At 40.1% G+C, this 25,033-nt stretch overlaps 1 protein-coding gene across 6 annotated transcripts in view; it reads left to right on the top strand.

The window, feature by feature from the left end:
• Positions 1-25,033, top strand: part of NOL4 (nucleolar protein 4) — a 236,212-nt gene that overhangs the window by 63,304 nt on the left and 147,875 nt on the right. For all 6 annotated transcript variants that reach the window (XM_080685158.1, XM_080685156.1, XM_080685155.1 and 3 more), the window contains 3 exons: positions 3,720-3,831; positions 4,954-5,066; positions 8,250-8,382. In XM_080685158.1, the coding sequence (XP_080541284.1) occupies positions 3,720-3,831; positions 4,954-5,066; positions 8,250-8,382 (358 nt within the window). The remainder of the gene's footprint in view (positions 1-3,719; positions 3,832-4,953; positions 5,067-8,249; positions 8,383-25,033) is intronic.

Here is a 25,033-nt window from a genome sequence, read left to right as displayed (position 1 = left end):
CTGCTTGGTCTTACCTGCAGCTGCTTTTTCCTGTCGCACGAGGGATGTTAGGACTTTGATGAATGGACAACCCGGAAGAACACGTCTTATCACCGTTTATGAGCATCTGTTTAAGGTTGATTTAGCATTTCAAACATTCGTGGAATCAGGGCCTTTCTTTGGAGCCAAGGCCAGAGGGGCATTTAGCCCTGGCTATACATTCAAACAAGGCTCCTCACGGAAGCTTTCAGCGTTCTCTGAAGGAGGTCACCGAGGGATGTGGGCATGATCAAAGGACAGGGTTTCATCCTGTGGCTTTAATCCTGAAATGCAGTTATTCTAATGACCGCCATTTAAGAATTTTTAAAGACTTTTTTTTTTTTTCATTTTGAAGAATGTTCTAAGAACCCAGTAATGAAGGGTGCCTAGGACTCTTAATTTCAGAGAGATCTGGGAAGAAAGATCCTAGATGAAGAAAAAGGAACAATTTCCCTCTTTACCTCCAGGGCAGGAGAAATATTGTTTTAGATTCAGTGGGAGACGAGGAGACTCTGTTTGGAGGGTTTCTCCCCCGGGCACCTAAGCAGGCGGTGGTGGGTGGGCCCAGCAAGCATGAGGTGGGGGAGAAAAGATCTGAGGAGAGTGAGAAGCCGAGGCAGGTCTCCCCATAAAATGGACTGAACGCCAAGAAAACTACACTCACCTAGGAGCCCTTATCCACATATATAACAGATAGTAGCAGGCCAAACACTATGCAGAATACCACCGCAGAGAATAACGTGACAGGATACTTGCTAAGCATCTTTTCTGTGATGCAGAGTGGGACCTTATATTACTTCATGCACACAGGTGCACACGAACACAAACATATTTGTAACCATTACAGGTACTTGTTTCTCAGAGTAGAACTATAAGGGAAATGCAGTGTGCTGAGTAATGGTCTCAATACGGGGTCCATCATAAATGTGTCCTGAGAGGGTTTCCTAGACAAGTGCTTTATCAGCATTGGAAAGAGATGGGGCAGACGGTGGGGCATGCAGCAGGACCACGGGGGCCAATGGGGTGTCTCTCCAACCCCATCACTGGCCTGTCTTCCTTCCGTGGAAGATTTCTCTTTTATGTAAGGAGAGGAGAGGTTTCATGGAAATCCTCTGTGAAAACCAAAGGAGCCTTCTTCTCAAACCTTATTTGTTACTGAATTGACCGGTCAGCCCATTAGTTCCATGTAAGTTAAAAAAAATAAAGTATAAGGACTGGGAATGCATCATAATTTTTTTTTTTCTTAGCACTATGGTAATACAGACTTCCAGAGAGTCAGAAAAAAATGATCTCTAGTCAGTTAAAATATGTCAGGCAAAGGTGTTAGTTCTTTCTGCATAATAAATGAATAGGAATCAAATTTGTGTGTGTGTGCATGCATGTGTGCAGAGGAGAGCATAAAAGAGAGTGAATGAGCATTTAAATTGTATATATATTTTTATTATTTAACTAGAGGCCCAGTGGATGAAATTCGTGCACGGGGATGGGGGGGGGGGATCCCCTCAGCCCAGCCGGTACCCTCTCCAATCTGGGACCCCTCGGGGGATGTCCAACTGCCGGTCTAGGCCCGATCCTGGGAATTGGGCCTAAACTAGCAGTTAGACATCCCTTTCACAATCCTGGACCACTGTCTCCTAACTTCCCCCGCTGCCAGCCTGATCTCCCCTAACTGCCTCTGCCTGCTGGCCTGATTGCGCCTAACTGCCCCCCCTGCAGGGTTGGTCACCCCCAACTGCCCCCCCCCTGCCAGCCTGGTTGCCCCCAACTGCCCCCCCGCCAGCCTGGTCACCCCCAACTGTCTCCCCACCGGCCTGGTCATCCCCAATTGCCCTCCCCCAGCCAGCCAGGTCACCCCCAACTTGCCCCCCCTGCCAGCCTGGTCACCCCACACAGCCTGCTGTTCAGTCGATTGGTCATCCCTCACTAAACCCCCTGCTGGCCTGGTCGCCCCACGCAGCATTCCGACGTCTATCAGGTTGTTTTGTTCGTGACGACCCCTGGCTTTTTATATATTAGGATAGCTAACATGAAATAGTTTGATGAAAGACTTCCAAATTTTTCTGCCTTTTCTTCCACATTTTCTTGTATAATATGAAGACATATTTTTTTTAAAAAGCTGGACCTCTTAATTTACAAATGAAAATCATATTACAAATCAGAGTTTCATACTTCAAATCCTAGTAAAGTTGAAATGTAATTACCTGTATATGGATCATCCCTGGTAAATTCTAATTATAGACTCATCCCTGTCTCTCTGGTGTTCTCATGGCTTCTTTCCCTGAGAGTCAATGGGACAGGCTAAGTGACATAAGCTGGTTTTAATTTTAAGTTCAGGGAAAATATGGCTTACAATTCTTGATCTGAACATGTAGGGTCTCCCTGTGCTGTGCTTCTGCAGCGTGGAGAAGCAGAAATTAATCTCGTCACCATTAATGGAATTGTATTCAATGATACCTGAGGTGCATATTTTTTTTTTCCTTTCTACAAACTTAAAATATATTAGTGTTCACAACAGTCATTATGCAACTGAGACATCGTCTGTGGCATTTGTGCCTAATTTGCATCTTTTGCATCTTATTTACTCGCCGTCTGGTTATCTCATATTTCATGCACCAGTGCTAGTGCCATGGTGGAAAACTAGTGCCTTGTATCTGACTTCTTAGTAGCACCGAGTCAGCATTAACTATTGTTTAGGAATATTGAACAATCTATCCGTTTCACTTCAGAGATTCTTTGCTTTGATGAGAGAAATAGCTTGGTTTTTGGAAAGTTAATATTTAAAAACATAATGACAGGAGAATGGATGTCTAACTTGGCTCTAGATCAGGGGTGGGCAAACTTTTTGACTCGAGGGCCACAATGGGTTCTTAAACTGGACCGGAGGGCCGGAACAAAAGCATGGATGGAGTGTTTGTGTGAACTAATATAAATTCAAAGTAAAGGAGCGGAGGGGAGAGCAAGAGAACCGGATTGAACAGCTGGATCCGGCCCGCGGGCCGTAGTTTGCCCAAGGCTGCTCTAGATCATATTTCTGGAAACAGCTCTGTGTAGGGCAGAGGGAAAGCTTGCTCTGACACTGTGAGCTGCTGGGGACATACATATTAATAAACGGAGAAAGTAACAAAATAGGTGGCCAGGTGCATTTCCAAGTGTGTCATTTTCTGTGGACGGGATGATTCACTGCAGTGAATATATACATGAGGACGGTTAGCATTCTCCTTATTTTCAATGACAACATTTTGAAAAGCAATAATGAAGACATGCTTATTAACGCAAAACTCAAAGTTTATAGTTTCTACTTGGGGCAAAATTTTAAAATATATATGTACAATTGGATAAAATTTTGCTGACGCGAGCTGTAACTTTTAAAAACAATGTTGGCAGTTTTTAATAAGGAAGAGTCACAAGAATACCTGTACATTGTGGTTGTTCTTACTGAAAGCAATGCAGAAACACAGACAGACACCCATTCCGATGTGGCTGTCTTTCCCTCCACGTCACGTCATTAACTATGATTACGAGACATGCAACCGAGCTGGATAGATATTTCTGGAAATGATGCATGGTCCGCAGTGCATGCTTCCATTGTGCTTCCTGCCTTTATGGAATAATGTGTCTTATTTGGAAAATACAGTGATCATCTCTGTCGCACCGCGGGGTCGGCCTCTGTCCTCACACTCCTCTTCTGTGGCCCATTGCAGATTTCAGAGAGCTACGCCTTCCTGCCCAGAGAGGCGGTGACACGGTTCCTCATGAGCTGCTCCGAGTGCCAGAAAAGGATGCACCTGAACCCGGATGGAGCCGATCACAAAGGTAGCGCGGGGTCGGAGAGTGAGCTTGAAAGTAGATTTATTCACGGTGGCCTTTTGCACCCCACGTGCTAATGGGAACGTGGTGGGCTGAAGCAGTTGGACAAGTGCATCATCTCATCTATTCGAGTGGGACGCAGGGAGCTTTGAGTGTGGACGTACAGGGCAGGGCAGTGCCCGCTCTGACAATAAAGACCGTGTTGGCCGTGAAAAATAACTCTTTCTAAAGTAATGCCTTAATATTCCCGTATGCTGTGCATTTCATGGTATTTTAGACATATTCACAAGGAAATGGATGTTCCTTTGGCGCCCTTGTAAATCTGCCAACTCCTTTTCTCTAAGTGATGAGTAGTATGGAGCCCCTTCATTGGAAATTCTCACATACAAATTGTAATTAGGCTTTAGCTTTCCTTAGAGCAGTGGTTCCCAACCTTTCTAATGCCGCGACCCTTTAATACAGCTCCTCATGTTGTGGTGACCCCCAACCATAACAGTATTTTCGTTGCTACTTCATAACTGTCATTTTGCTACTGTTAATGAATCGTAATGTAAATATCTGTGTTTTCCGATGGTCTTAGGCGCTACAGCAGCGGTTCTCAACCTGTGGGTCGCCTAAGACCATCGGAAAACACAGATATTAATTACTATACCGCCTTCAGTCATTGTTACCCAGGATAGCAAAAGCCCCCCCGAAGTTAGAAATAACTGTTTTACCCCCAGTGCGAATTTGTCGCATGACACCTCTGAAGAGACTCGTTATTTTCTCTACAATCCATCTCTGATGCTTGCGAGTCTCCTAGACCAGTGGTTGGCAAACCCCGGCTCGCGAGCCACATGCGGCTCTTTGGCCCCTTAAGTGTGGCTCTTCCACAAAATACCACGGCCTGGGCGAGTCTAATTTGAAGAAGTGGTGTTAGAAGTTTAAGTTTAAAAAATTTGGCTCTCAGAAGAAATTTCAATCGTTGTACTGTTGATATTTGGCTCTGTTGACTAATGAGTTTGCCGACCACTGGCCTAGACACTTAGTCTCTGGGGTCTCATTTCCGTGTGAACAAGTGGAGTCCTTCTGAAAGTGCAGGTGGAACGCAGGGCCCTTTCGTTACCCATTCACTCTGTCTCCTTGCAGATAACGGGAAGCCTCCCACGTTGGTGACCAGCATGATTGACTACAACATGCCGATCACCATGGCCTACATGAAGCACATGAAACTGCAGCTGCTCAGCTCACAGCAAGACGAGGTGAGGCGGAAACATCCATGTTTGTGACCACACGTCGGAATGGCGTTTGATAGCCATGACTGTCTTATTGAGCACCATGGCAGGTTGAAGATGCTAATTTATTTCTTAATGAAAGGCAGGTCACCAGGATTGCACAGACGAAGACTGTAGAGATTCCCTGTTTTAACAAAACTGCCTTAGTGCTGGGTGGGAATTTGTTCATTCCCAAGAAGGCTCATTTTCTGTAATGAGCTCCATCGAGCTGGCCTTGGGACAGTGCTAGAAACTTTAGGGGGGAGTATACCACATGAGTATCCAAGTCTTTAGCACTAAGGCTACTTTGTCTGGAAATCAGAAAAGTGAATTTAATAGGTATTTCAAGTATAGTTATTTCTCTCCCATCCAAATCTTGTATATATTTTAAAGTTATCTTTCACCTGACCATTCTATGTATTTGTTTGTCTACTTCTATGCATTTTCTAGATCTAGAGACAACTTGTAGTGATTCTTCTTATGAGAGGTGTTTTGATGTTTCAAATTATTGTACTTAATTTGTATAGGAACAATCTTGCAATGTTCTTGTTGGCATGTATTAGACACAAAATGTGCATTTGTTGAATACTCTCTAGAATGCTAATTAACTCCCCAGTTTAGTTGAAATATATCAAAGGCAGGGACCAAGTTATCAAGTTGTGTATATACCCTGTGTATATTTCCCAAAAGACATAACAATATGGGCCTAGTAAGTCCTTGTTAACTAGTTAGCAGCCATTAATGGATAAACATACTTAGATTATCTATATTTGGAATAATTTCTCAGGCTAATAAATTCTCTAGTCCTTGAAATTTCACTATAACAGGAATATGATTAAATATCCATTCTTCAAATATAGCATTATTTGGTGAAGTATTATTACATTCTTTCAAAATTACTTTGTTGAGCTAACTTTATAAAATTCAAATTAAATTTTTGGTTTTCTTTATCTCAGCTAATTTAATTTCAAAACTATATTTATAAAATTGTTTTATCTCAAAAAACTGTACAGGTACACTCTATAAGAATATCTGGATTACTGCAACAGTAGTGTCAGATTCCATATTACCAGATGGCTCTATATAAGTGGTTAAATAAATTATAATAAAACTAGAGGCCTGGTGCACGAAATTCATGCACAGGTAGGGTCCCTAGGCCTGGTAGGTGATCAAGGCCGATCGGGGCCTTCCGGCTACCGGCCAGGGCCTCCCTTCGTTCCGCACCACCCCCTGCTGGTCAGCACACATCATAGCAAGCGATAGAATTCCCAGTCGAACTCCTGCAGGGACACTTGCATATTAGCCTTTTGTATATATAGACTATTGGGTTACAGTCATGAGAAACAATTAACAAAATATTAATGTCAACCCATCCCTGACACTGGAAAAATTATTCCCATGATTCATCACATAATTGAAAAAATATTTTCAATCTCATAATAAACTAGTTAGAGCTGTCAAAGTGTTTGTAGAAAGCTCATTTAGATGTTGACATGTTTATTACTAGGCCATAAAGTAAGATGATCAACTTTGTGCCAACAATAAACCTCATATATGCTGAGCCCTTCTGGCTTCTAAAAAATTATTAGTATTTCACACAAAGGCATTAGATTCTTTCAAATTTATAACTAGATTAGGAAAAAAAAACATGCTTATCCTTAAATTTTGAAATACCAGATTAGATGTACATTGTCTTAAAAAATATGCAGATAAATGATGAGATTATTTAAAAATTTTAGCAGTTATAGCAATAGAAAGATAGAAAGGTGATTAAGGAAGTTAAGTCGTGTTAAAATGACATTCAATTGAAATGGTCTTTTCTGATCAGTTGTATTTACATTATGATAAATTAATTCAATATTTATTGAGTACCTTCTATATAACTGGTACTCTTGTAGATAAAGGAAATAAACAGTAAATAAATTGACAACATTTTGCCTGCTCTGTTCCTTAGTTTCTCAGTCTGTAAAATGGGACGAATCCTGGTACCCAACTCATAGTTGTGATGAAGGTGAAGCGAGTGAACAAATATAAAGAATGGTGTTTGCAACATACATGGCGGCACTGCTACTATTAATTATTACGTTAACGTGGGACTTTCACCTCACACACTTACAAATGAGAGGCAAACCTACTGATTTCCATTAAACATTTACTATATTTTACACGGGTTCCTCACGCCTTCCTGTCTACATAAGCACGCCATTTGTCCAAAGTCAATTCTCCAAAAGGGGTTTCCTTCAGTGCAATGTCTACTGCAAAATATTTTAGGTATTGTTTAATATTGGACAGGTTTTGATGAATTGGCCACTTGGCAAACTAGCCTTTGGTGAACTGCCTTTCAGTACGTGGCTTTTTCACACGCTTCCTAGAACTCCGTTTTGTGGTTGCAGTACGATGTGTATTCCCTTGTGAGGAAGGGACAGATGTGCTAGGCTGTGGAATCTGGCAAGTAAGTGTGTCTATTACTTGAGTCCACTTCCTGTTTGCCAATGAGTAGTTTTTGGTTTTTTATTTATTGCAATCTAAGATTTTTGTTTATAATATTTTATTAGGTCATTCATTTTTTAAAACCGAAGCATGTATTTCTCTTTATGCTATGTTTTGTGATTGACTCTTTAGGAAGTTTTATGCTAATTTTAAAAAATCTATTCTTTTGTAATTCAGAATAAATCCCCAACTCTATCCTCCCTAAACATATAATTTTATTTTATTTAGTTGTTTTTAAAATATATTTTTATTGATTTCAGAGAGGAAGGGAGAGGGAGAGAGATAGAAACATGAATGATGAGAGAGAGTCATTGATTGGCTGCCTTCTGTATGCCCCACACTGAGGATCGAGCCCCAACCCGGGCATCGAACCATGATCTCCTGGTTCATAGGTCCAGGCTCAACCACTGAGCCACACCGGCTGGACTAAACACATTATTTTACCTTTTAAATCTGCCCGTACATAGATACATTGCTTGCATCTTCACAAGTCTTGAAATTCCTTAACAGGAGAAATTATTCCATTATTTGTTATTTCAAGTATCTACTAATGTGTAACATATTTTACTGCGTTCTGTAACAGTACTGACTAAACTCTAGTTGACCCAACGGATAAAATGGTCACTGTGTAAATGTATAAGATTGTCATCTTGCTTGATGATGTTTAAAAATCATTTTCAGGATGAAAGCTCAATAGAAAGTGATGAATTTGATATGAGCGATTCCACGCGGATGTCAGCTGTGAACTCTGACCTCAGCTCCAATCTTGAGGAAAGAGTGCAGAGTCCCCAGGCTCTTCAAGGCCAGCAGGATGGTAAGTCCTCGGAACGGAAGAACACATACCCACACTCAAAGCAGCAGCAACAGAATCAGAATGTATTAAACAGCTGCCGCTTACTCCTGTGTCAATCCGTTATCTGTTTCTGAGGGGGCTTTTTCTGTGGCTCAGGTTGTATTATCCACTTTGTTATTCTGGAATTCAGGTACCTTGCTCAAAACTGGGGCGTGAGACTGACTTGGAAACAGATGTGAGTTGTAAAAGACTACGCTTGCCCATGTTTTGCTCCCTGAACTAGTTTGGGTTTCTAGCTGTGGTTTCTTGGGCCTTCATTCTTCTGACTAAATGAAGAGTTTAAACATGATCATATGGGTAATTTGGATTTTTTATTTCACTAAAAGACAAGGTGGTAAGTAAAAATAGTGGATATAAAAAGGTCATTTTACAGAGTGATTTTGCTGGGTAAGAAAATATTTTGCTGGGAAGTTGAGCTCCTTTACTTAGCTGTACAGGGAAGAAAGGTCATGATGTCTTTTTTTAAAAAAATATATTGTTGAAAGCATTACAGATGTTCCACTTTTTCCCGATTGACGCCCTTTCCCCTGATGATCTCTTACGTTCCTTGGCCCATTGGAGATTCCTGAATCACCCCATTGTTCTTGACAGAAAGAAAACTGGATATGCAGAGAAAGTAGACTTGGTAGTTAAGACACTTAAGGTCTAATATTTTCAGAGATCTTTAAAAACTATCTTTGTAGATTTTTTGTCTTTGTAAGTTTGAAGTTATGCATGTAAGTAAATGTATTACTTGGGTAATTATGGATTAAAATTAAGAGTTATAAGTAGAAGGAAATGGGCCAATTTTACTCAACATCAGTTTTTTATTCTTGTAATGAGTTTACATGAATTTTCTGTGACCGTATAGTTTTGTGCCTACATCTCTAGAAGGGAAATAAAAATATTTACTTGTACCAGACTGGTGTGGCTCAGTGGTTGGCACTGATCTGTGAACCAGGAGGTCACGGTTTGATTCCTGATCAGGGCACGTGCCAAGGTTATGGGGCATGCAGGAGCAGCCGATCAGTGATTCTCATCATTGATGTTTCTATCTCCCTCGTCCTCTCCTTTCCTCTTTGAAATCAATTTAAAAAAAAGAAAAGAAACACTGGTTATGTATTGCTGAATTTCTAGCTGCTATTAACGTTATGCTTGTATTGTCAAGGTTTAAGAAAGCTCTAGTTTTAAGCATATAAAACATCCAACAAAAGGCAGGGGGTTTCTTTTTCACACTACAGATGAGTTTAAAAGATGCTGATGTTTGTTGGCATAAGTTAGGAGTGCATTGATCAGTGATTTTAAAATTGCATCTTATTCGCCACAGAGTAGAATAGCTAGAGTAGTAGGAAAGACACATCTATGGGAACATTCTAAGAATGAAGTTCTGGTTTAGATATGTGCTATCTCTTTTCTTCTAATATATGTAGACTTGTCCACAGTTGGATTTTGAATGGAAATTGCATTTCACTGGCATAATAGAATAACTGAAAAATATATGTATTTCTCACTATTAATAATTGTTCATATATATTTTATGTGTTTATACTATTATCTTGTTTAGTCTATAACTTTGGAGAATTTAAATAACAAGAAAATGTCATGATATAAATTCATGGTTTTCTTGATTGAAATTGCCAGTTGTGGCTCTTTGGCTGGGGACAGCTGGTGTGACTTAAATCTACACTGATTTTAATAAAATGTAGTGGAACGCCTTCGAGTATTACGTACTCTGAGGAGAAAGCCCTTTCTCATCATATATGGATGTGTGCCTACGGGATAAACACCTGTCTCTAATTGTTCCTTCTCCAGCCTAAGCCTAAGCCTTTCCTTATAGTTTAAATGCCTTTTCCTCATACTCCTCACTGAGTTTTCTCTTGAAATCATCTCTTCTTTCTCCTCATACTCCTCACTGAGTTTTCTCTTGAAATCATCTCTTCTTTCTCCTCATACTCCTCACTGAGTTTTCTCTTGAAATCATCTCTTCTTTCTCCTCATACTCCTCACTGTTTTCTCTTGAAATCATCTCTTCTTTCTCCTCATACTCCTCACTGAATTTTCTCTTGAAATCATCTCTTCTTTCTCCTCATACTCCTCACTGAATTTTCTCTTGAAATCATCTCTTCTTTCTCCTCATACTCCTCATTGAGTTTTCTCTTGAAATCATCTCTTCTTTCTCCTCATACTCCTCATTGAGTTTTCTCTTGAAATCATCTCTTCTTTCTCCTCATACTCCTCACTGTTTTCTCTTGAAATCATCTCTTCTTTCTCCTCATACTCCTCACTGTTTTCTCTTGAAATCATCTCTTCTTTCTCCTCATACTCCTCACTGTTTTCTCTTGAAATCATCTCTTCTTTCTCCTCATACTCCTCACTGAATTTTCTCTTGAAATCATCTCTTCTTTCTCCTCATACTCCTCATTGAGTTTTCTCTTGAAATCATCTCTTCTTTCTCCTCATACTCCTCACTGAATTTTCTCTTGAAATCATCTCTTCTTTCTCCTCATACTCCTCATTGAGTTTTCTCTTGAAATCATCTCTTCTTTCTCCTCATACTCCTCATTGAGTTTTCTCTTGAAATCATCTCTTCTTTCTCCTCATACTCCTCACTGAATTTTCTCTTGAAATCATCTCTTCTTTCTCCTCATACTCCTCACTGTTTTCTCTTGAAATCATCTCTTCTTTCTCCTCATACTCCTCACTGAATTTTCTCTTGAAATCATCTCTTCTTTCTCCTCATACTCCTCATTGAGTTTTCTCTTGAAATCATCTCTTCTTTCTCCTCATACTCCTCACTGAGTTTTCTCTTGAAATCATCTCTTCTTTCTCCCGCATCACAGGTTTTCCCATGATCACATAAGCATGGTGTAATAAACATCCTCTTATGAGAGCCCCTGTGGATCCCATTTTGTCCGTCCCGTCATTGCGTTTCTCTGCACCTCCCTATAACACACTTCACCGTGAAGCTCATTGAAAGAGTTGTCTCAGCATCTCTGCTTCCTCTTCTCTACTTTTTTTTTTTTTTTTTGGCTCATCTCAGGTAGACTCATCCTCGCCCCTCTACTTTACTTGCTGTTATGAATATCACCAGCCATCTCCATGCTGCCTGACTCATCGGTCAGACCTTATTCCTCATCTCCAAGGCTGACTTCTAAGGAAAACACACCCTTTGTTTCCTGCTGGGCCTCTCCCTGGCTCAGCTCATCCCTGGGCCTTCCTTCCCACATCCTAACCTCGGGATGCCGGAGGGCTCTAGGGCACAGCTCCTCCACGCCACTCTCCAGTAATCCCATGGAGGCCTGTGGCTTTCAGTGCTGTCCGTGCCCTGATAGCTTCCCTGACCTCAAGATTATCTTCCCTATTCAGGGGTCCTCAAACTGCGGCCCGTGGGCCACATGCGGCCCGCCGAGGATAAGAGGACATTTATCAGGCCCGCCGGGTGCCGCTGCCTGTCCTGCTTAGCAGCCGACTCGTCCCCGGCCGTAGTGCGCATAGGAATTTGTTCATAGTTGTTTTTTTAAACTATAGTCCGGCCCTCCAACGGTCTGAGGGACAGGGACCTGGCCCCCTGTTTAAAAAGTCTGAGGACCCCTGAAAATCCTAACATTTTTCAGAGGGCTTATCACTGTATGAAACCATATTATTTTTACCTACTAGCTGTTTTTCTTCTAAAATGCAAATACCATATTAATGACTATATCTTATGCTTTTGGTTTGCTTTTAGTTTCTTCATTTGAGATAGTTCTTAAGTGAGCCATTATTTACGTGATGAAAAGATACCTTTCTACCATCGTCATGATTTGTGATCATCAGTTTTACACATTTTCCGCGCTTTCTTTTTTCTCTCCTTTCCCCTGACAGGCGCGCACTCCTACAGAGTGACAAACTACTGTATCATTCCTGGTTTTTCTCTCTACTTAAACACACAGGCACACAGACATATGTACATGCTCCGAAGATTTTGTCATCATTGTTTTATAAAAAGAGGTTCATATAACTTGCACTAGTGCTCATGTAATATTATCTTTCTCTGAGAGTTTTCTGTATGCTAAAATATGTATATGTAATGGTGAAGGGAAAAAAAAGACTGGTCCCTACCGTTATGTAACATACTATCTAAAGGAATAAAAATATCCATGGAAACATTCACATTTGATTAGAGTTTACCTAACCAATGTGAAAAAATTTCTGCTTACCAAAAACAAGAATTCATAGTAGTAAAACTTTTAGTTTATGCCTCTTTCTCAAATCAGTGGGGATTCTGGGTGTTAGGTCTAAATTGGGACTGAACAATATTAAATTGTACAAGTTAATAAGAGAGTTCTATTTTTTAACACTACATAATTAATTTATTATTTTAAAGAAATTGAAATATCATATTGTGATTTTTATGAATCCTTCCTAGTAATTATAAAACAGGTATTTAGTTTAATGTCTTTATTGGACACCATATAAAATGCAGAGTAAAAAAACATTTTTTTCCAGTTTTCACATTCCTATGGTTATAAAGATTTGCAGTCTATTTAATATCAAGGGAAAGAATGAATATAAAATAGACATCATATTAGAGATATAAGACTTCATAATAGAAGCTTCATCACGGTACGTAGGTCAGCAAAAGTAGGTTTACAGCTGTATGTGAAACAGTTTATTCTTGTTTATTACTTATAATATATCGTATTATTTCTCATACAAGCAGCTAGAAACCTTCCTTTGGCCCACCCCGTATGTGTTGTCCATACGCTGGGGCCCAGGAGGAAAAGAAGGGAAATGTCTTGCTAGCAGGCTAGATAACCAGGTAAAGAACAAAAAGACGGACTGGAATGAAACGTTTAGAGAAGAATGCTTCAAGGTGGATGCATAATACTCAGCTAATGCTGCTTATTTTACGTTTATAGTGCTTCCTTTACTCAATAAACACAGAAACTAAAAAAAAAATGCACAGAAAGTGCATAGGGAGTATTTAAAAACATTAAGTAAAATATGTTAAGCTACTTAAAAGGTCTTCTGGAGACTTAGAATACTGCCTGGAGGTTAAACTCTCTTCAAGGTTGTATGGTCACTTGCTTTGCTTATAAATGTGTGAGCGAGGTCCTCGCAGCCCGGTGGAAGGAAGGGGCCGGCCTTGAAAGCGGCTCCCCGGTATGCGGGGCTGCGCGCTGCTTCACCGGGTCCCGAAGAGCGGTCCAAGGGTCCAGGGCTCACGGGTGCTCTGTACTCACAGGTTCCACACGTTGTAAGCGTGCTTGTTCCGCCGTTCATTTAAATGTATTGTAAGTAGAAATGTCACGTCGGCTTTTGTCTTTAAATCCCAGATCCTAGAAATTTGTGGGAGCATGGAGAAGCTATGAAAAAAAAAAGTATTCTTATTCTTAATCAATTATTATTTTTAATTCTTTATTGTTTAAAGTATTACATACTGTATAATATTACATATGTCTCCTTTTTTCCCCATTGACCTTCCCTCGGCCCCGGCCCCCCGTAGCATATGCCCCCCCCCCACCTTGTGTCTGTGTCCATTGGTTAGGCCTATATGCATGCATACAAGTCCTTTGCTTGATCTCTTACCCCCCACATCCACCCTCCCCTGCCTTCCCTCTAAAGTTTGACGGTCTGTTCGATACTTCTCTGTCTCTCGCTCTATTTTTGTTCATCAGTTTATGCTGTTCGTTATATTCCACAAATGAGTGAGATCATGTGATATTTATCTTTCTCCAACTGGCTTTTTTTGCTTGGCATAATGCTTTCCAGGTCCATCCATGCTGTTACAAATGGTAAGAGTTCTTTCTTTTTTACAGCAGCTTAGTATTCCATTGTGTAGATGTACCACAGATTTTTAATTCGCTCATCTGCTGATGGCTGTTATGGGGCGACCCGCAAGAGACGGCCACCAGAGACTGAGATCAAAATGTATGAGCCTTTACTGAGCTGGCCAGTGACTACAGTTGCAGCCCTTCACCGCGGTAAAGGCCGAACTGCGGTGCAGACCACAGGTGTCACAGCGCAGACCACAGGTGTCACAGCAGATTTATACTCGGGAACCACAAGAGGGAGTTAGGACAGTTACAATGGCAACCCAAAGGTTACAAAAGCCATTTCAGCCATTTCCAAGAAACTCAGGGCACAGGTGCAACGCCTGGGCACGCTTGGCCGGAGCGTGAACCACCACCTCCCTCCAAACTCCAACCGACCATTGTTTGGTGACCTACTCCCTCTGTATCCTGCCCCCAGGCAACGGAGGAGCTGTGCAATGTTTGCAGCCCAGAACAATGGGCACTTAGGCTGTTTCCAAATCTTAGCTGTGGTGAATTGTGCTGCTATGAACATAGGGGTGCATATGTCCTTTCTCATTAGTGTTTCTAGTTTCTTGGGGTATATTCCTAGAAGTGGGATCACTGGGTCAAATGGGAGGTCCATTTTTAGTTTTTTGAGGAAACTCCATACTGTTCTCCACAGTGGCTGCACCAGTCTGAATTCCCCCCAGCAGTGCACAAGGGTTCCTTTTTCTCCACATCCTCGCCAGCACTTGTCGTTTGTTGATTTGTTAATGATAGCCGTTCTGACAGGTGTGAGATGGTACCTCATTGTCCTTTTGATTTGCATCTCCCAGACGATTAATGACTTTGAGCATGTTTTTATATTTCTCCTGGCCTTCTGTATGTCCACTTTTGAAAAGTGTCTATTTAAGTCCTTTGCCCATTTTTTTTATTGGATTATTTTGTTCCTTTTGTTAAGAAGTATGAGTTCCCTATAAATTTTGGTGATTAGGCCCTTATTGGATATAACATTGGCAAATATGTTCTCCCATGCAGTGGGCTTTCTTGTTCTTTTATGGATGGTTTCTTTTGCTGTGCAGAAGCTTTTTATTGTGATGTAGTCCCATTTGTTTATTTTCTCCTTAGTTTCCATTGCCCTAGGAGCTGTATCAGTAAAGATATTGCTACAACATATGTCTGAGATTTTGCTGCCTATGGATTCTTCTAAGATTTTTATGGTTTCCCATCTTACGTTTAAGTCTTTTATCCATTTTGAGTTTATTTTTTGTGTATGGTGTAAGTTGGTGGTCTAGTTTCATTTTTTTTGCATGTATCTGTCCAATTTTCCCAACACCATTTATTGAAGAGACTGTCTTGACTCCATTGTATGTTCATGCCTCCTTTATCAAATATTAATTGAGCATAATGGCTTGGGCTGATTTCTGGGTTCTCTGTTCTGTTCCATCGGTCTATATGTCTGTTCTTGTGGCAGTTTTGAGTGGCTTTGTAATACAGCTTAATATATGGTATTGTGATCCCTCCAACTTTGTTCTTCTTTCTCAGGATTGCTGTGGCTATTCAGGGTCTTTTTTTATTCCCTATGAATTTTTGGAGAGTTTTTTCTAGGTCTGTGAAATATGCCATTGGTATTTTAATGAGGATTACATTAAATCTATAGATTGGTTTGGGTAGTATGGGCATTTTAATGATGTTGATTCTACCAATCCATGAACATGGTATATTCTTTTTATATTCTAAAAACAGTTGATCTATATTTGTTTTTTTGTTGTCTGAGGTTATTTATTAAAGGATATCTGGTCACCTTGGCTGGTTTTTCTCAGGGGTTAGAGCATCAGTCTGCAGACCGAAGGGCCTTGGGTTCAAGGGTGTGCATTTCAGTTGCAGGTTCTGTCCTTGGCTCCACCCAGCCCCTGACCACCGGGCGCCTGTGGGAAGCAACCAATCAACCAATCGATGTCTCTCTCACAGGGATGTTGTGTTTCTCTCCCCCCTCTTTTCTCTCTCTAAAAAAAAAAGAAAAAAATCAATGGGAAAAATATCCTTGGGTTAGGATTAAAAACGAAAAAGAATATCTGGCAAAAGAAAAGTTTCAGATATAGAAACAGACTCATAATAAATACTCAGCCTCATTTGATAGATGAATACAAATAATTTTAACTGGTTTTCTGGGATAATACTTTATTATAAACTATTAATACTTGTGTAAGGGAATTTTTGTGCTTTATTAAACTTAAAAAGATTATTAGATAACAGTAAAAATTTTGTATTTTAAGTCACAATTTTTTTTTATTTTTCTCTTTTTGCCTTTTTTTAGATTACAGGAATACAAAGGGAAGTCGAGGCAAACCCTCAACTCTTCTGCACATGAGCTTAATCAGCTTTAAAATTAAGAGGTTGCAATAAGAAATAAAGTATACAATTTCCTTTAGCCATCATTTTATTTTTATGATTTTGGTTATGGCATCTCAGAATATTGCTCTGTCTTCAATGGAGAGTGTCTTCAATGGCCCTGGGTTGTCTTTTGACTCAATAGAGTGGTGTAGAAAATTTTTAATATAGTTTTTATTTGTAGTGTTTGTTACTTCATTAATTTATCAAGTAGTGGCTTGTTTATACATTTAAATCTTAACAGTGTTCTATATGCCAGGAAAAGGACTGGAGAGTTAAAATTTTTCTTAAAGAGTTCAACATTTACCTCAACTTCTATCTGTGATGAACTTTAAAAAACGTATTCAATGCAACTTTTTCATTCAAAAATCTATTTGATAATTCTATCAGCACTTAGAAATACATAGTTCATTTGCCAGAATTTAAAAATCTCCTCTTTCAGCATAATACTTGTATTCTAGAAATGTATTGATATGCTTTAATTGGTCAGGCCATTTTTGATAAACAGGAAAGAAATTCAATTTGAATTTAGTGTCTAACCTGCACACAAGCATTTAACTGAAGTGTGGCTGGATAAATAGAGCTTACAAAATCATGCTTAGTTATCATAAACTTTAAAAAACTTTAGGTCTTAACTTCACTGCTAAGAATAGGTAAATTTTTACGATATATATCAGTTTAGTGAAAATTAAATGATAACTTATTCATGTTATAAATATAGGTAAATATTCTGCATTATAAAGATTTAAATTGCTTACCTTTGAGTAAAATCATAATTTTCCTTTAAATATATTGTGGCTCTAAGGTCAAAAGGTCAGTAAGACAGCTTTTAAAACTTATAAAAATATCTTGTTTGAGAAAAAAGTCAAATCCCATTGATGTCCACTTAAGTCCTTTAAAGCCTATATATCAATGACTAGAACGAATATCCACCTCTAGAATCTAACATTACTTCCTTCTTTCAGGGAATGCATAGATTTTTTTGTATGAGACTGTGTTAGTCTAGAGCCGTGGTCGGCAAACTGCGGCTCGCGAGCCACATGCGGCTCTTTGGCCCCTTGAGTGTGGCTCTTCCACAAAATACCACGGCCTGGGCGAGTCTATTTTGAAAAAGTGGCGTTAGAAGAAGTTTAAGTTTAAAAAATTTGGCTCTCAAAAGAAACTTCAATCGTTGTACTGTTGATATTTGGCTCTGTTGACTAATGAGTTTGCCGACCACTGGTCTAGAGCATTTCCCATATTACTAGTCTAGAACACTTTTCCCATACACTATAATCCACATTGTACTGTTTTCCAAAGACATGTTATTAAGAAATTCATTGGAAAAAAATTCTGTGTTAAATGTTTTTCCAAAATTCTTTGGCCCCTTTGGTTTATGTAGTGTGGATCTTTGCCTCCCACTGAGGCTTACCGGGCACAGCATTCACCCAGACAAGGAAGCTTGTTCAGGAGCTAGGTAGCCAAAATGGAGACAGAGTGCCCCACTCAGAGAAATAATTCTAAAACGTCTCTTACGTGGAGTCTTGAGCATACTTAGGCAAGGGTAGGTGGTGAGAGGCCCAATATTTCATTACTCGTTCAACAATTATCTATGGAACGCTACAGTGAACCACACAATGAGGTTACGGGCATGAGTGTGACCTATTAAGTTGAACAAAACAAAATTGCCAAGCTCTCAAGTAACTTAAAATGCTGCACCATGGAGAATGTGAAAGCAAAATGTTTTTGAAATTGGGAATTATTTCTGTTTCAGAACAATGGTACATGCACTGGTATGTCCTGTGTATCTTAACTTGTACACTTGTAAAATGACCACAGTCTTGTTTGGAGTGGAAACGGAAGGAAGTAAATTAAAAACAGTGATTTAGTTGTGAGATAAGTCAGTGGGGGAAGAGATGTGGTGGTGGGAGTTTCATTTTTTCTTCTGTCCTAATTTAGATTATATGCTCATCATAGACCCCCTACCTTGGGAACTTAAAACACACACACACACACACACACACACACACACACACACACCACACACACACACACACACACACACACACACACACAGATTTATGGGACCCATCTCAGATGGGATGACTGACAGTTATGTGGGAAAAAGCATGGAGCCAGTGTTCCAGACCATTTTTTTGAAGACATTCCTCATATTTCTACTTGACAGTTTTGGAGTGCCAAGATGGCAGCTGTCTACAGCGGATTGGGTCGTATAGGTGTAGTTCATGCTCAGATGCTAATTTGGCCAGTGTTACCTTCTGCCTTACCTGAGTGAGGATTAATATGCATGATTGTATGGGTTTCAGGTAATACTGTTTTCTTAGTTATGACAATTGCCATGCACTGCAGTTCTTGAATGCTTTTAAAAATACCCTTCTAATATATTTTACATTTTGTTTGCAGTCTTATCTTATTATTGCACACCTGGGATTTAATTTAAGAACACACACAAACACATAATACTCTTTTACTGCTCCTTGTATATGCAAATAAAATTTTAGTAAAAGTATGTTTGTGACTAAAATTACATCTAATTTAGCTGAATAGGATATGTTCAAGTATTTATTAAAGCATATAAACCAGCAATAAAAGCAACTACTATTCACCATTTAATTTAGTTGGAAAATCTAATAAAACATGTTTTTAATAAAAATGATGTAAAGCAGTATACTTAATAGGAAATTAAATCTAGTGGTTAATTTTTTATGATGGTGAGTTTTAATTAGAAACACTATTAAAGTTTTTTTTAGGCTGAACACCAAATTTCCTACTGAGGTTATACTTTCTTACCTAAGACATTTTCTTTGTTCTACAATTTTCTTTTCCTTTAATGGTATCTAATTGCCTAGGAAATTTTGCATAAAGCAAAATGATTAAAATACTGTGTTATTTTTGTTTTTGCACAAATTTAATTTATGCAAAAACAAAAAATTGCATCTGTTCTTAACAGTGTTATTGTTCTCAGTTTTTAAGTTGTATGTACTTCCGGTTTTAAAATACCTGAAAATAATCGCATGCTGCTCCTTTTTCTTAATTCCAGTTGTTCTAATGCCAGATTAAGAAATAATCTGCATAATAAATTAATTGAATTAATTATTCTGAGTTGAGGTAGATACACCGATGAAAGTCTTAGAAAGCTTTATTTTCATAGAACTTATTCTGTAAATAATTATATATCAGAATTTGCAGAAATACAAAGTATCTTTATAAGTAATATAATAATTAGAAGGAAAGTTACTATGAATTGGAGGAAATTTTGATTGCTAGATTCTTTTGTAATGTTATGTACACTGTGTGTGTGTGGATTTAATCATTTGAAAGGGTTAAGCAGTAATTCTCCGTTCCCAAAAGTAGAATCAATAGTGACTTAGCTTACATATATATCATAAGTATTAAAAAAAGAAGCTGAAGTTTTGGATTTATTTAAAATGCTTTTGTGGGGATTATTTTTTTTTTCTTGGATTCAGGGTCATACTATTTGAAAGTTTTCTTTTCTCATAAATTAAAATTCTGATTTTTGGTACTTTACTCATATTTCGTAAGTGGTTTTCCATGTGAGTGCTTACTTAGAGATTTAAATTTTGACTTCAGTCTGAAGCTTGTATACCCCAGAGACCAGTCCAACCTTAGCGAGGTCCGGGGCCTGTGGAAAGCTGGGAGAAACTGCCTCGGTTCCAGGCTTGTCTTAGAGAATCTAATCCGGTCAGTGAAGGGTTTCAGGTTAATTGGGAGTTTTTCGTCTGGGCTGGTTCTTGTTTTTGAGGTGTTGCTCTGTGGTTTGACATTATCCTCATGATAGTGTTCGCTGGTCCAGGAAGGACTGCATGGATTTAAAGTTCAGTGTCTCAGCACCTCAAGGAAATACCAAAATTCTATTAGAACCAAGTAGCAGACACTGGATCCTTCTATCTTTGAATATGAAATTCCGTCGGTTTGATAATAAATAAGATTACGAACCCATATGAGAGATGTTAGAAAATGTCCTTTGAGCATTTTATTCAAATAAAAAATATTTTATTGACTTTTAGAGAGAAAAGGAGAGGGAGAGAAACACCGATGTGAGAGGGAGACGCGGGTTGGCTGCCTCCTGTATCCCCGATACCTATGGCAGGTGGGGACCGCAACCAGGTCGTGTGCCCTGATGGGGGATTAACGAACCCACAACCTTTCAGTGCACAGGACGACGCCCAACCAGCAAAGCCACACTGGCCAGGGCCCAATAAATTCGGAACCGATAAATTCGCATATCCAGCTGCATTATAGAACTAGAACCACTCTAATGTTCCCAATTTGGACATCTCCGACGCTAGTGTGTTTGCTTTACTGTCACCTGGCTGGCCTTTGTAAACTCCCACTGTGAGGTCAGCACCTTGCTGTGTTTCTTTACAACTTCGTTGTTGCGAGTGCCCGTAGTGTTTTGAAAAAAGCACAGCATCAGCCTTAAGGCCACAGAAGTTCAATGTTGGATGGGGCTTTGAAGCCGGTGTTGCATTAGAGGTAAATCAGCTGCAAAATGGGTCTAAATTGACCATAAAAATCTTTATTTGCTGTAAGTTTTTTTGTATCAACCATTACATGGTAGGTTGATAAAAAAAGAACTGTCAGAGGGTATTGAAGAAAGCAGTTGAAAGGATTTTTATTATAAACTCAGAGTTTAATTATTTTGTTATCAGACACTTCTTCATCCGCCGGGGAGCGCCTTGGGGGCAGGAAGCAGTAAACCTCGGCGTTCTTGCACGCTGCTTCCGAAGCCAAACAGTGTTTGACGTAGTAAAGTACAGCTTTTGAATTGAAATAGTGTTTTGGACTTCTCCCCCACCTGCTTGCTTCTGTAGTGAAAGTGCACTCAGCATTTCTTTTCTTGCCAGATATTAGATAGGTAGGGGATGTCCTTGCCCATGAAGGAATATTCTGTCCTTCTTCCATTTCACTTCGGAGTCCCTGAAGCCTGTGTGTCTCCCTTATCTGCCTCCCAGAGCCACTCTGGAGCAATGGGACCATGAAGTCGCTTTGAGATTCTGAAGTAGGTGCCTTAGGAAGGCAGCAGGAGGACACGTCACTTTAAATCTTGAGCCCTGGTTTTCTATTCCAGCTCTGCCACGACTAGTTTTGCAGCCTTATTTAAGAACTAGAGGCCTGGTGTAGGGATTCGTGCACTGGTGGGTCCCTTGGCCTGGCCTGTGGGGATCTGGCTGGAACCAGCTCTCCGACATTCCCTGAGGGGTCCCAGATTGTGAGAGGGTGCAGGTCAGGCCGAGGGACCCCCCTGGTGCACGAATTCGTGCACTTGGCCTCTAGTATGCGTATAACATCTTTGGTTAATCTCTTCCTGTCCTTCTCCCTCCCCCCTTCCCTCTGGGATTTATCAGTCTGTTCCATGCCTGTGCGTTGAGCGTCTGCCCCCTGGTGGTCAGTGTGCATCATCGCTATCGGTCGAAAGGTCAAACTGTCGCTTAGGATTTTATATGTGGAGATTATTGACATCGTTGAGCAACCGTTTCTCCACCTGTGAGTCAGAAGCCTCGCTGAGCCTCTGAGATTCATTCCAGCTCCAGTCGCTCTGAGGACTCGCCCTCTCAGGATGCCCTTTCTCATCCGTAGCATTTTCCATCGCCTTCGTCTTGACAAAACGCTTTCCTTTGGAAAGTACAATGGGCCTGGCCTGCACGGCTCAGTGGTTGAGCATTGACCTTTGAACCAGGAGGTCCTGGTTCTATTCCCCATCAGGGCTTGTGCCCGGGTTGTGGGTTTGACCCCCAGTGTGGGGCATGCAGGAGGCAGCCAATCAATGATTCTCTCTCATCAATGATGTTTTTCTCTCTCTCCCTCTCCCTTCCTCTCTGAAATCAGCAGAAATATATTAAAAAAATAAAATAGAAAGTGAAATGGGAGTCCATAATTTCCTACAGATCTCTAAATTGTTTCAAGTGTTTTTATTGATGGAGACACCCCCCTCCATCTCCCAGCCAGCTCTTCCCATCTGTAAAGAGCCACTTTGCTTCCAAGGTGCACATGTGAGGTGTGCTTAGAAAGCCGGGGTGTTACCGACGGAGCAGACTCCCCACTCTTCCTCCAGGCTTGACTGCAAGAATCACCCAGGGTCGTTCTCTGCCATGTTTCTGCCGCCAATCTTCCATTCCTTTGGTAAGAAACTGTGGTCAGCCCAAAGGCTATGGCTGTAGCTAAAACATAAAATTAACACTTCCCCCTCTCTTCTTTATGAACATAATGAGAACAGTTATCCCTTATCCTTTCCTGAATGTGTGTGTGTACATATGTATGTACATATATATGCATGTGTAGGTATGTGAGTATGTGGGGAGAGAGAGTATTTTTTTTAAAATAATGATTATTTTCCTTCAAGTGCTTTTCATAAAACTTATCATGAGATTCTTAGATACTGACAGGTTTCTTAGGACTTCCTTCAATAGCAACATCCTTAAAGCTTTGGCATATCATTCATCAGCTCGTCTCTCATTATGGAGATTTATTCACTAACATATTGTTACAACAGTATCTTGGAGGACAGATTCTACCATCGTAGAATAAAAACATAGTACTCATCACTGTTTACCTCTCTCTGTTCAAACCCTGATGAAGTAATCCAGAAAGATCCACTCAGCATGGCAGGTCCACGGGCACAGCACCCTGAGCACTGGCCCAGCCTTCCCAGCTGCTCCCAGCGCGGACACGCGGGCTCTCCCACGCCTGCCAGCAGCCTCGGCAGTTGCTTGTAATGTCATGTGCGGAATTCTGTGGAATTCTGTTTTAGAATTGGTGAGCACATCCACATCCTCATCCAGAGTCAGACATCTAAAATCAATTTTTTTTTAGGATACTTCCAACCCAAAGCGAGGCTGGGTGATGATGAGTGCTTACCGTAGGCCCGGTACTGTCCCAGGAATTACCTTTTTAGGTTTTCACAGTAATCGCATGAAGTAGAACTATTTTTTATGGTATAGATGAAGACACCGAGGCTAAGCAACCGGCTTGGCATCACCCAGCCGCTAAGTCAGCCGTGGGCAAACTACGGCCCGCGGGCCGGATCCGGCTGTTCTATCCGGTTCTCTTGCTCTCCCCTCCGCTCCTTTACTTTGAATTTATATTAGTTCACACAAACACTCCATCCATGCTTTTGTTCCGGCCCTCCGGTCCAGTTTAAGAACCCATTGTGGCCCTCGAGTCAAAAAGTTTGCCCACCCCTGTGGCTAAGTGGCACCAACAGGATTGGAGCACGGGCATCCTGGATCTGGAGCTTTGTCTGCAGAGAGGAGTTTCTCGGTGGCCACGCCCACCCCTGTACCATTGCATTTGTCCTCGGTAACTGTGCTTGCTCACACACCTTACTTCATGCCATCCACGTCCAGCCTTCCTTCAGGTTCATATTTTCTACACAGAGAATTAATATTCTGGCTAATATTTTAGTGTCCCCGTGCTTTCTACACTGTCGGTAACAGCTCCTTATAGATGTTCTCCCATATTTGCCCCTCCTCACACACATCTCTCTTTGTGTCTGCATTGTCGTGAAGAAATGATTATTTCTTGCCATTGAAATCCGTTGGTCTCATCTAGCTTTCTAAAACAGGAGTAGCACATTTAAATTCTGTTTATTTCAATAACGTCTCTGGACAATCATTACCCTATGTTTAAAATTCATATTTCCTTTTATCTGTTAAATGTGTAATTGACTTTTGACAATTTCTTTCATCTCCCCTCTTCTTTCCCTGTATGGAAAGGACAAGAGGGAATTGTGGTTGACCTCCTGTACTGCATTCATTATTTTGAGTCTCATTTTATTTTACCAGGCTTTACTCTAAATAATAAGACTCAGCTTTGGGAGAAGGAAAAAAAGCCAAAACACTTTTCACTCGTAACTATCCACTCATGACAATAATGATTTATCTTATTTTATAAGCTTTTTCTTTGCATAACATTTCAGCTTTGCTCTGTGTGAAATAACAATAAAGGTTACACCTCTTTTATAAATATAAAGGGCCTTATTTTTCTTCATAAAAGCATCCAGATGAATAAGCTATTTTGAAATAACAATTATTCAAGTCACATGCCTTAAAATAACATACTTTCTATGATAATGATAGTCATGTTAATCTCATTAAAACATCTTAAATAAAATATGGGTGCTTAATGTGGAAATTACCCAGATTCAGTAAATGTATATAATAATGGGATAATCAGCCCTACTCAAATGTGAGCAAACTTTCAGAGTGAAAGAGAACATCAAACTTCAGGAGAAAATTCTAATATTATAAATTGAAATTACTTATGTTTGTGAAAAGAACAAAGCTAGACCAGTAAAGTTCATTGAATGCTTGCAAGATATTGTAGCTTTGAGAAGCTGTATTTGGTGGATTGAGAGATGAGTCACGGAACCAGTTAGCAGTTGGCATGTTCTTTGTGTCATGGTCATGAATGTCTCTGCATGTTTTACCGGGCTGGTCAGCTGGTCT

Source organism: Plecotus auritus, assembly GCF_963455305.1.
Source record: "Plecotus auritus genome assembly, chromosome: 8".
Taxonomy (NCBI): Eukaryota; Metazoa; Chordata; class Mammalia; order Chiroptera; family Vespertilionidae; genus Plecotus; species Plecotus auritus.
The sequence above is the reverse complement of the archived record's forward strand: the minus strand, read 5'-3'. Positions and strand labels throughout refer to the sequence as shown.